At 37.8% G+C, this 12,314-nt stretch overlaps 1 protein-coding gene across 17 annotated transcripts in view; it reads left to right on the top strand.

Annotated features, from left to right (window-relative positions):
* Positions 1-12,314, top strand: part of Bbx (BBX high mobility group box domain containing) — a 243,376-nt gene that overhangs the window by 111,174 nt on the left and 119,888 nt on the right. For 7 of the 17 annotated variants that reach the window (XM_042259409.2, XM_042259410.2, XM_076548963.1 and 4 more), the window contains one exon: positions 7,459-7,595. The exons of 7 other annotated variants lie outside the window; for them this stretch is intronic. In XM_042259409.2, the coding sequence (XP_042115343.1) occupies positions 7,491-7,595 (105 nt within the window). In that variant the 5' untranslated portion in view covers positions 7,459-7,490. The remainder of the gene's footprint in view (positions 1-7,458; positions 7,596-12,314) is intronic. 3 more of the 17 variants (XM_076548968.1, XM_076548973.1, XM_076548969.1) reach the window with 1 other exon arrangement.

Raw genomic sequence — 12,314 nt, 5'->3', positions numbered from 1 at the left:
GACTGAGTCACTGTCTAGAGAATACAGGATAAATCTTTCCAATAAGACTGCTATAATAGATCCTGCTGCTAGTAAAGGTGTTCCTGTCAGTTCTTTTTTTTTTTTTTGAGTTTTAATGATCAAAATCACATTTTAAAACTGATTTTCTTTGTAAAAGAGTATTTTATACATTTGAGTTTCTAAGTGCCTCTAAAATATACATTAGATTGTTTTCTTTTTTTTGTTGTTGTTGTTGGTTTCATTTTTTTGAAACAGGGTTTCTCTGTGTAGTTTTGGTGCCTGTCCTGTATCTCGCTCTGTAGACCAGGCTGGCCTCGAACTCACAGAGATCCGCCTGCCTCTGCCTCCCGAGTGCTAGGATTAAAGGCGTGTGCCATTTTCTTTTTAATGCTTATAAATAAATATCCTTTTTTAGGCCTGAGAATGGCCTAGTAGAGTGCTTATTGGAGAAGCATGAGGACCCGAGTTTGGTATATACTTATACTCCAGAGCTGGGGAGCCAGACATGGGAATTCTTGATGTTTGCTAGCCAAACAACCTGGCCTAATCAGTCAAGTTCCAGGATGATGAGTGGCCTTATCTCAAAAATAACTCAACACTGGAGGTTGGCCTCTGGGCTATACACACACACACATGCACGCACGCATGCATGCACGCACGCACGCACACACATGCAGACCTGCATACACATGTGCCCACATGAATGTGAACCCACATGCACACATAGTCTTATAGATTGCCAACTGCGTAATGCTCACTGCCGCTTCTTGAAAATTAATAGGCATAGGCAGAAACAACAACTTATCATTATATGGATCACATTTTTGTGTGTTTTCTTTCTGAGCTTTAGGGTAATTTTTAAAATCATGTGCTGATTCTTGTGTCAGAAGGACCCAAGACTAGCCAAGCTGAACTCACCTGGTCAGTATTAAGAGACCTGACCTCCTGAATCCTACTTAGAGATATATCAGTGACGTCGTTACAGAGGCATGTTATCAGTTGAATTTATAATGGGTAACGTAGACTCATGTGTAGAAGGTATGGCCCCTGGAAGGTTCTGGAAAACTTGGGACATAGGATCTAGGTGAAGGAAGTAGGTCACTGAGGGCCTCTCCTTAGGGACTGTGTCTTAACCCTAGCCTTTTTTCCCCTCCATGCTTCCTGGCTTCCCTGAGGTAAGCAGCCTCTCTGGCTATGCCCTCTTGCCACTGTGATATTCTGCCTTGCTTCAGGCACAAAGCAGTGGTTAGAGGTTACCTCAGAGACCCTAGACCTAGAGTGAATGCTTCCTCTTGAACTGTTTTTCTTAGGCGCTTGTCATGATAAAAGGTCTGACTAACACAAGGAAATAAAGAGAAGCTTAGAAAGTTAAAATAGATGCCTTGTGTCAGTTGGCTAGGATATTGGATGAAGTTAAAACGGGAAACTTTGGTGAAATACCAGGTGCAAGAGGTCTTAAAAGAATGTCAGGGTAAGCTTACTTTTTTCTCCTCTAAAGGTAGACAAACCACTGAGCAGTTTTGAGCAAATGAAATTGATGGGATTGAGTAGAAAGGAAAAGAATTAAGGACTGGAAAAAATTGGTTTGGGGGGGCCTTTAAGGACTGTCTTTAAAACAGTTTTGACTGGGTGTTAAGTTGTAAATGACACTGTCAGATTATGATGGTTATAGCTGGATATAACTTGAGATATTCAAATCAAGTAAGCATTTTTCCAATCTATGGGTTAGAGATTAATGAGTAGTTGGTGGAGGAGGGGTTGTTTGTGGTTCTGGAGAACCAAACCTAGGGCTTTGTATATTGTAAGTTGAGCACAGTATCACTGAACTACATCCCCAAGCTTGATATTTAGGTTCAAGGACTTCTTCAGTGAAGGTGTTTTGAAACATTGTGTGGTTGCTACTGTTTAGTTCTCTCTCTCTCTCTGTCCATCCCAGTTCCTCCCTCTCTTCTCCCCCCTACCTCTGTGTATGTGTGAGTGTATTTAGTTATTGTAAAATTAGCCTTCACTATTTCTCAAATCTGAATTCCAGCTCTCTATTACCCGAACAAATTTAAAATCAGTAATCTATAGAACTTGGCTATAGACAGAACTTGTATTGAGGGTGTAGAGGGACAATGAAAGAAAAAAAATGAAAGACACATTTTTTATTTGGAGGTAATGGTTCAGACAGCTGCTGATGTTCTGCAGAGAAAGACAATGGCAGCAGAAGCTGGTGCAGAAGGAGAGGTGTTCTGAGTAGATTGGATTGAAAGTAGAGAGAAGAGAGCCATGAGGCTATGTTTAGGATGTAATTTTAATTTTGTTGTTGTTTTGAGACGAAGTCTCACTGTGTAACCCAGGCTGGCCTTGAACTCATGATTTTCCTACATCAGCCTCCCAAGTTCTGGGATCATGGATGTGTACCATCATGGCTGGTGGATATAAATGTAAATTTGAGATAGGCTTGGAAGAGATTCAGAAAGAACGTAAGGAATAACATAAGGGAAAGTTAAGGCTGAAGCTTTGAAAACTATCAAAAGCGGATACTATATCTAAAAACAACAATGGCCACACCTATTTGTTTATAAAGAAAAGTAAAGCAAAGTCATATACCACAGGAAAAAGAGTGTATGGCTAGGAAATGCAGAGAAACGAGTAATAGTGAGTACTGAGAGAAGTCTAAATGCTAAAGTAAAGTCTAGGTTAGTGATCTATGGATAAGTAAGTTTGGAGAAAACAGGTTTTATCAACTAGATGTTGAATGATGTGGAGTGGCAGTCTTCATAAAATAATCTAGAAGTACTTAGAAATTCACTCTCAGGGAAACTAGAACATGTCTTCTATAAATAATTTTAATATCTTTTTCTTGGGTGCTGCCTTCGACTGTTTCAAATCAAGGCTTATCCAGGTGTTAATACCATTTCCTCACATGCACTGAAATTACTTTAAATGTCATCCGTAAGCATACTTCCTAAACGCTTCACCCACAGGACTTACATTATTATAATTGGCATTGCAATGAGGTGAATAATGAGTTCCTGTCACTGCCAGCTTTTCTTTTACGCCGGGTGTAGTAATACTTTACGTAAAGTTGACTCTTAACAAAAATCCTTTTGGAAACTCTCTACTGGCGTGTGCAGTTCCAGGGCTCTGCGGCAGATAGGACGTCACCTGTTTTCATCTGCAGACGGTGGGGGTAGCACTGCAGGTAGTACCAGTGTAAGGATGGAAACTGCAACTTTCGCTTACACATGTGTGTGTGTGTGTGTGTGTGTGTGTGTGTGTGTGTGTGTGTGTGTGTTATTATTATTACTACTTGAGACGAGGGCTCCCTGTGTAGCCCTGGATGACCTGGAATGCTGGTCATCAGGCTGGCCTCGAACTCAGAGAGATCTGCCCGCCTGTGCCTCCTGAGTACTAGAATTAAAGGCTTGTGTTACCACACCTGGCTGTATATATTTTTATGCTTATAATTTTTTTTCATCGTAATTTCTACAGTAACCTTTTAGATGTAAATATTCATTTTTCCTATTTAATATATTAAAGAACTGAAAAACTCAGGACACTTAAGTTTGTTTGAGCTTTTTGACTAGTCAATATACAAAACTGGGATTCATCTCTAGTCTTTTTGACTTTTAGAGATTCTATTCTCTATGTGCCCATGCAGTCTTTTGATGTGTTTGAAAGCTGAGTTTTACATGTTTGATGGTAACATTCACCCCAGAGGGGAAGCACACTGCCTCATTGTTCTCTTCTCTGTCAGCTTGGAAGAACGCACTGGCACTTCTTTTGCTCCGGAGACCACACTGGTATTTGTTATGGCAGACTAACTCAGTTGCTTTATACTGTTACATATATTGTTGTTGTTGGTCTTGTTATTGCTGCATTTCATAAGAGAGGGACTTGCTCTGTAATCTAGCAGAACCTTAAACTTGAAATCTCTCTGCCTCCTAAATGCTGGAAGAGCAAGTGTGCATCACCCTGCCAAGCTAAGGAAGGTTTTGCTTGATTTGGAATAGGCTCTTACTGTGTAGCCAAGTTGTCCGCAAACTTAAAAATCCTGATGCCTCAACCTAAGTGCTGGGATTATAGGCATGTACCCATGTTGTCTCACTTTTATGTATTTTTAATTTTATATAAGCTTGATGAAAGGTAGGTCCATATTTCATAAACATCTTGTTATAAAATTCATTCTTACCATGTAGATTTGGTTGTTAATGTTTTATTTTACATATTTAAAAAATATTTAATATTCATACATGCATATGTTGTATTTTGATCAAATCTGCCTTCCATTCTGTTCCCTCTGTCTCCCCCCACCAATTACACCCCACTGTTTCATGTACTCTTTTTTTAAATATCTACTGAGCCCATTTATTGTGCATATATGTGTATGGATTTGAAACCATTAGTGGAGGCATGGGTAACCTCTTAGAGCCTGAGGAAACTGACTCTTCCTTCCCCAGCAGTCATCAACTGCCAGTTGTGTCCGCCCTGAACATTTGGCCCGCTTCATCTTATTCAAGTCATGTCATGTAGTCCCAGCTGTTGTCTTTGATTTGTGCTGTCCTGTCCAGCAAATACTGTTTCATTGCAGGTGACTGTTTTTTCTGGCTCTTACAGTCTTTCTGACCCCCTCTTCTGCAATATCACCAACGCACTAATTACAGGTGTAAAGATAAGAACTTGGGGCACTATACTGCTATTTCTGCTTAACAGTGTAATAGTACTAGATTATTCCCTAGGGTAATAGTATTTAATGTATATCTATTATTTGTCTACCCTTCTATTCCTCATCAAGTCAACTTAAATTTTATAGTTTTGAAAGTAAATCATATCACCTCCCAAATAATTCTCTTTATTTATCATTAATTATAGTTCAATATTCATATACAGGTATTTTCTTTTGATGTAAAATATGCATTTACTGACATGAGCAAATATCTGCAATCCATTGATGAGTGATGAATAAATAGTACACCAGTGGAAACAGAATTCCAATCATCATATAAGACTCTGAAATGCCTTTTTTGGTCCTGTTTTTTTTTTTTTTTTTTAAGATGCAGGAAGTAAGGCATAGAAAGTTTGTCTGCCCCAGTTTACACTGCTGATTGGTCAGCAGAGCTGGGATTCAAACTCTACCAATTTAGCTGCAGGGCTTGCACTCATAACCACATCGTACTGCCTGTAGATCATCCGTACATGTTGATATTATCATCTGTTTACATTCACTGCACAGGTAATGCTCATTTTAACATAAACGTGTAGACACAGAAACTGATACACTGGCTTTAGTGAGAACAGAAATGATATTCTAGAAGTGCATTAGTTCTTCATGACACAGTAATAGAAATCAAGAGGATCATTTTACTGTGACAGAGAAGTTCCCTTCTCAGTATATAGGTGTGAATCACTGCCTGGTGACTGTCTTTGGCATCTTTCCTAAGTGTTTCTGCCATTTTGGTAAAGTGATAGTGAGTTTCCTAATGAAAATGCTGAGGTCCAGGAAAATCCCAAAATACCATTAGAGAAATTAAGGTAAATTACACTCAGGATTTTGTACTAAATACATTTTTGCTTATTATAATTAATAGAAAAGTGTTCGCCTATGTGCGATGTACATGATACTACTTATCTTTATACTCTAGGCTTCAAAATAAGAGGATTAACTATTTTAGAATTCATATACTTATGAAGTTTATAAAAATTTCAACATGGGCACTGACTAGAATTCTTTGGTCTTATCAAACAAAATGCATAAAAGTACAAGGATCAGAAAACATCATATTTTTAAAAACTGGGTGGTTTCAATACTTAAGTAGTCCATTTCAGTAAAGTCCCCCTACCCCGCTTTCTTTCTGTATTGCGTTTATTCCACATAGCATACGTTAAAAGTTGATTAAGATTATTTTCTCAGTATTCAAACAATGAAAAGGCTGCTCTCCTGAGGTTTGAAAAATAATCCCAAGTATCACCCCCAGCTGAATTTGAAAAAGCAGCATGTAGTTAGTAAAACCCAGCCAGTCACTAGAGGGCAGAGAAGCACTGTACTTTTGCCTGATTTGAAATTTTCTGTTTTAAAAATTGCTGAATGTGATAGAAAAATATATTGATGCACATTTGAAGAGAAGGTTTGTTCTTTTATTTTTATTTTTTGTAGTCTTACTGTTTTGTAAAATCCAGTGACATACTTCCCACTTGTACTGAAGGAGTTTTTCTAGCAGTTGCATTGACTGCTCGAAGGGTATGGTTATTTAAGTAGTAAGTATTGCTCAAGAGGAAATAGTGATGGTTACAAAGAGTGTGATCGTTTGCACAGGAAGGAGTATCCTGAAATAGGGCTGCAGTGTAGATGGGTAGGTGCAGCTATGAGACGATTCTTTAGCATTGCTTTTCTCTAAGAATTTACTGAAATGGGGTGTGTTTTCATTTTCTGGTCAGCTGAAATACGTTAGTAAATATGTCATATGAAATATGTTAATTAGTTAAGACCTTGGCATTCAGAGTTGTAAAAGCAGATGAATGACTTCTTGCTTTTTCTGAAATCTTTCTTATTATTAATTTACTTATTTACTTATTTATTTGTTTATGTGTTTGTTTATTATTTATCAGGGTAGGGTTTGGGGGTAGCCCTAGCTGTCCTGGAACTCACTACGTAGACCAGGTTGGCCTCGAACTCGGAGATCCACCTGTCTCTGCTTTCTGAGTGCTGAGATTAAAGACATGCTCCACCACTACCCGGTCTAAATTTTTTTATATTTCAGCTGATGACTTAACAGAAACTTTGTTTCTGTTCTAAATTTTCTCCTTCTGTTGTACTTTTATTCTGGTTTGTTTTTTTCTGGTATGTTTAAAAATATTCTTAGTAACATACCTTGTTCATTGTCCTATAGGATAGAAAAAAAATACCTTAAACTAGGTAGAATTTGAATTTTATTTAATAAAAATTTGTGCTTATTTAATATATCTTTCTAATAGGAACAACACAGGCTATCAGGAAAAAGACTGGATTTTGGAATCAGATTTGGTGCTGTAGTTTTTCATTTGTTTGTGACCTTGGGCAAGTCACATTACCTCTCTGGTTTTTACATTCAAAATTGGAAAAATGGTATTTTCTTGTTTGAGGCTAGGTTGCTTTGAGGATTGTGTGTGGACCTAGTGAAGATAAATGTTGATGGGGAAGGTACTTGTTCAGGGAAACTGGAATAGTTGCTTTTGAACAGTTAATTGTATTACTAGTTTAATATCACAGGGGCAACACCGCTTCATAAATGTTACCACAAATGAGGGCTCCAAACCAAAATCCAAGTTATGATTGATTGCAGTCTTCTTCATTGTCTGACTTTCTTGGCTGCTTAATCCCTGCAACTCTGGCAACTTTCAGCTCTGTATTTCTATCCTCTGGTTATCTTTGTATTTCCCCTCTCTGTGTTTCTCCTGACTGTCTCTGGTCTTTCTCTGTTTTTCTTGTCCCAGGCACCCTCAGGAAGACCCCAGGCCTCTAGCAGATGGTATCAACTCCAGCATGTTGTAGATGTGGAGGATTCCCTGGGATATTGAGAAATACCAGAGGCGAATTGTTCCACTGTAGTAAGTCACTCAGCATTTATATAGTAAGTTAGAGTACAGTGCAAACGGCACAGGCTTGTCCTTTCTTCTTGGGGGATCTGGTGCAAATAAGACAAATAATTACATAAATGCGTTGTATTGTTTGTATGCTAAAGGGACATATTTAATGCCTTCATAGAAATCAGGTGATATGAACCAAATTTCTCGAATGGGTTTAAAGTGTGAGTTTGAAATAGGGATGGAAGAGCAACAAGGAGAGTGTGGAAGTCATTTATGCAGGGCTTGGGCTAGTGTGCTCGTTTGCCTCAGGGACTCTATTGGGACGATAGTCAAATGAGCTCGATGAATGTTGGCCAAGCAAAACTTAACTTGTAATTCACTTAGAGAGAGAAGGTAGGTCAACATGGTGTTTGTTGCCACTTTCGGGACTTCGTATTTAGGCTAAACTGTGACTATGGTTAGTAAGAAAGTGTCATAATGAAGCTAGCAGACTCTTAGAATGTTCATCATACAAAGGTGAAATGGAGAAGTGTTTTCTTTTCATTCTGGGCATAGTTGTTCTGTTGTATTTAGCAGCACTACCTGGTACACATACCATTCGGATTTGGATACATAGTAAATTCTAGTGCTGCTAGCTGTGTAACACTAGGCAACTGCTAAACAATACAGCATCTCAGTGTCCTTATATGCAAATCACAATTGAAAATGTTTACCTCAAATAATTGTATGAATTAAAGGAGATGATTTTTATAAGGTTTTAATTACATGGTACTTGCAGATACTTAAAAATAACTTTAAAATTTTTTGTTAAAATACTAGGTTGTTTCTGACAGCTTTCTAAAAATAGAAGTTTCCTCAGAGTTCTTACAAAATGCTATATGGACAGGGAATATGTTTAGCATGTAACTGAAGTATGAAGAATAACATGAGCATGAACATAAATGACTGAGCACCTATCCTGGCTCAGGAAATAAACATTATGGTGTCTTTATAGTTCACTGTGTGCTCTGCCAGATTCTACCTTGTGAATGCTGGACATAGGACTTCCATGCTTTTCTTGAGTGGTTTTTACTCTTTTTTTTTTTTTTTTTGCTCTGATCATTTATTCATGGTCAGAGCTGTTTATAGCCAGCCTTTCATTGTGTGAAAATGCCACATTTTACTTTCTTTGATGCCTGCTGAGGCTGTCACCGTTGTGTGTGTGTGTGTGTGTGTGTGTGTGTGTGTCTGTCTGTCTGTCTGTCTGTGTGTGTAGGTATTAGTGTGTTTATGTGCATATATGTGTATAGGTACATGAATGTGTGTGTTATTTGGGAATAAAAACTGTAGAAGAAAAGTTCTGAAAAGCAGATTTCCTGCTTAGGTCCATACTGTTTCTTTGTGTCTATGCAGAACTGCTAGGTCAAAGGTATGCCCAGTTTCAAAACCTACAAAATGATGGGTTTGTTTTCATAGACTTTGTTACACGTTACATGACTTGGATTTGCATCAGCAATGCCATTGCTCCCCCTTTTTTGTCTTCAAGTTCTCTGAATTGTTAGATTTCTCTTCAGATTAGTGCCATATCTTTGTGTCCTCTGAGGATATTTCTGGTTGAGGGGCATAATTTTAAAAAAATGATTGATTTTTCTGCAACACTATCTTAACGATAAGCTTGATGATCCTCATTAAGTTAGTTCTGTTGGAGAAGAGGCTTGTGTCTCTTTTTAGCAGTAGTCACAGATCCTCTCTAGGCAAGTTGAGTGTAGACAACCTCAAAGGGCTATGGATATTTGCTCAGCAGTGGCTTTTCTACAATATAGTGATAATATAGAGCTCACGATGAATGAGAAATGTCAGCTGTTGACTTCTCAAGACAGTGTGTGCAGAGAAATGGGTGTGTGTGTGTGTGTGTGTGTGTGTGTGTGTGTGTGTGTGTAGAAATATTGACACACAGAGGATTTCTTGCCCTCTGCAGTGATTTAAGCTTGGGTGTTGCTTGCCTCAAGGAATTTCTAAACCCTTGAGCATAGGACTTCAGATGTACTTGCCACTCTCCATTTATGTCTGTCAGCCACTTTCATTTTCTTAGAAATTCTTCTGGTATCTATTACATTTTTATACAGTTCATTCCAACTTTAATATCCAAAGTTGTTCTTGATTTGTGATATGAGTAGTACTCAGTGGTCTATCATTTTAACTGATAATATCAGTGTTTTGCCTTTTATCGGGCACTACTAATGCATCTGCATTCTGAGGCTCCTGGGGAGGGATACCAGGATTTAATCTACTAGGGTTGTTTGGTACTTATATAGTTAATAGTTGGTTATTGAATACAGAAAAGAAAGCTGTAAATGTACTATGCACTCATATATCAGTCCTCTGCTCAGCAACAGTCATTTCACTAAATGTCTTGGGGGTAAATGAGTATTAACAATGGTTCTGATACTAAGTGGCCATGTGGAAACACAAGCAAATATTATAATCTTGAACTTCACTCTTGAAAAATATATGTCTTCTAATTAAGATGAAATATAGTTGCTGTTTGTCTGGGCACCGTATTGGCAGCCTGAACATATAGACCTAACTGGGCTTTAGGTCCATATTTACAGCACAGCAACCAGCTTCGTTGTGTCTCATGACCATAACACACAGGACATTTGTTGGACTTCCCTTTCTCTCCTTGCTTAGACTGGTTCGTTCTAGAGAAAGAATACATTTCCCCCCTTTTTAAAGCAGGCATAATAAATGCCTTTGACTTTCCTACTTCATTCATCAGAGCTAAAGCTTGAGTTTTGCCCTTTTGCCTCTACTTCTTACCCCCATCCCTGTGGTTGTGACCAGAGTGATTCATCCTACCTTTTTTTACTTGCTGTACCACTAATCCCAGGTCTTTTCTCACACTCTATTTACCATTTTTGAATTGTATTAGCCTTTCCTGGAGGTGATGCGTCTGTGTATCTGTTGCCGGAAGCAAGCTGTTACTGGCTTTCTGCACTGGTTCTTTCCCTAAGGACTCCTATTAGATGGTACAGAAAGACCAGATTGCGTTCTTTGGTACCTTCCCTCAGTCTTCTCATTCCTATTGAAGCTTGGTTCTTCCAATTCTTACGTGATATAGTTTTCAAACAAGCTTTGTTAGTAAGCTCCTCTGAACTAAGCACCAAAAATACATGATGCCACAGATCAGGCTGCAAAGGATAGGGCATGCCTTAGCTTTCTGTATATTGTAAGCATCTCTCCCAGGTCCCAATGGAGGGCTCAGTATTTGACCTTTAGCCCAGATCAGATGGTTCCCTTTTGACCTTCAGGGACAGAAAATAATCTGATCTCATTAACGTTACTCAATCTGCTTTTTGAAATCTCCATGTAAGTCTAACAGTGTTTACATTAAAGAGAAGAATTAGGCAAGGGGAGTTTGTACATTTTGTTTAATATACAAATGAAAAGGGATGAAACATTTAATGAAGGATTTATTTTTAATAAAATTCACCTATATCTAAGTTTGGAATTGAAAAAAAGTCATTAGTTTTTTTTTTTTGTTTTTTGTTTTTTTTTTTTTTTAATACCAGATTACTTCTCAATGAAGGGTTAGTTGTTAGCCTCCTACCTGCAGCCTACATGCACTGAGCACACCTGCCATCTGCTAGACTTCTGGAGACAGGAAGCCAGGTGGTGAGCATCCTCCTTTATCAACCAACCGCTTACTTAACCAAACTCGAGTGTTCAGTTGCCTAAAGATGTGGTTAGCCAACCTATCGGAAGAACAGATTCGTTTTTGTTGCTTAGAAATGCAAGGAGAAAAGCATGCTGTTGTGCTTGTAAAAGAAAAATGGGAGAAATTACAAGAATTGAAAATTTTACTGATAGGAAAATGCCTTTTGCTAACCACTCTTTTATTGTCTCTTTGATTAATGTAAAATGCTTGACCTGTTAAGTATGCACATTAATATTTCAAATTATCAGTATAAGTTTCTCTTATACTATTAATTCACTTAGCATTTTATTAATTTAGTTAGGCTTCAAAGTGTTCCGCCAAACCTACAGCTGTAATTTAGTATTTTTATTTTAATTTAATGTCTTCTGAGAGACATAGTCTCTGATTTCAACTGCAACAAATATTAAAAATAAACTAGTATTACTAACAGTTAAGTGTCCATGAGTACAGTGGAGGGATTAATATATAAACTTTTGATAGAAATTTTTCTTTCTGAAAGAAGATAGAAGTGCTAAGTTAAGAGTAAAATTCCAGTTATGTATTTTATTTTACTCTGGTTTTGCGGCTGTTATACAGCAAACATGGAAATGAATATAAAAGCTCATTGTTGGTCTGTATGTAATTATTCAAATAATTATGCCCAAAGTAGATTTATCTGTATTATTAAAAAGCATTTGGTAGTTTCCAACAGCCTCAAAAAATTTAGCTGTTGCTGGAACAATATTTATTTTGTCAAAGATTTCACTTATGGTTAAAAAAGCCATGAAGAGAAGTGAGTGGTGAGTTTGTTTTCCTGAAGTTAATTTTCCAATATGTTACAATTTATTCTGGTACTTGTAAAATCCACATTTCTAAAAGGCTGCCTAGGTCTTACTGAGTAAGAAATAAATCCCGGAGAACAGAGAAGATGGCACCTTAAGATTGATCATTGTTCTGGGGAATCAGTGTCCTCTAGGATGCCCGCCCGGACACCAGCACATTTTAAAAAGAGGTTTCTTCTGCATGTCTGCCAACCCGCTTCCTCCTAACTCTCTGATTGTGTATGTTTCTTTCATACTCAGCCAGC

The sequence above is a fragment of the Peromyscus maniculatus genome, chromosome 12, assembly GCF_049852395.1.
Source record: "Peromyscus maniculatus bairdii isolate BWxNUB_F1_BW_parent chromosome 12, HU_Pman_BW_mat_3.1, whole genome shotgun sequence".
Classification (NCBI taxonomy): Eukaryota; Metazoa; Chordata; class Mammalia; order Rodentia; family Cricetidae; genus Peromyscus; species Peromyscus maniculatus.
This window is presented reverse-complemented; position numbering and strand designations above follow the sequence as displayed.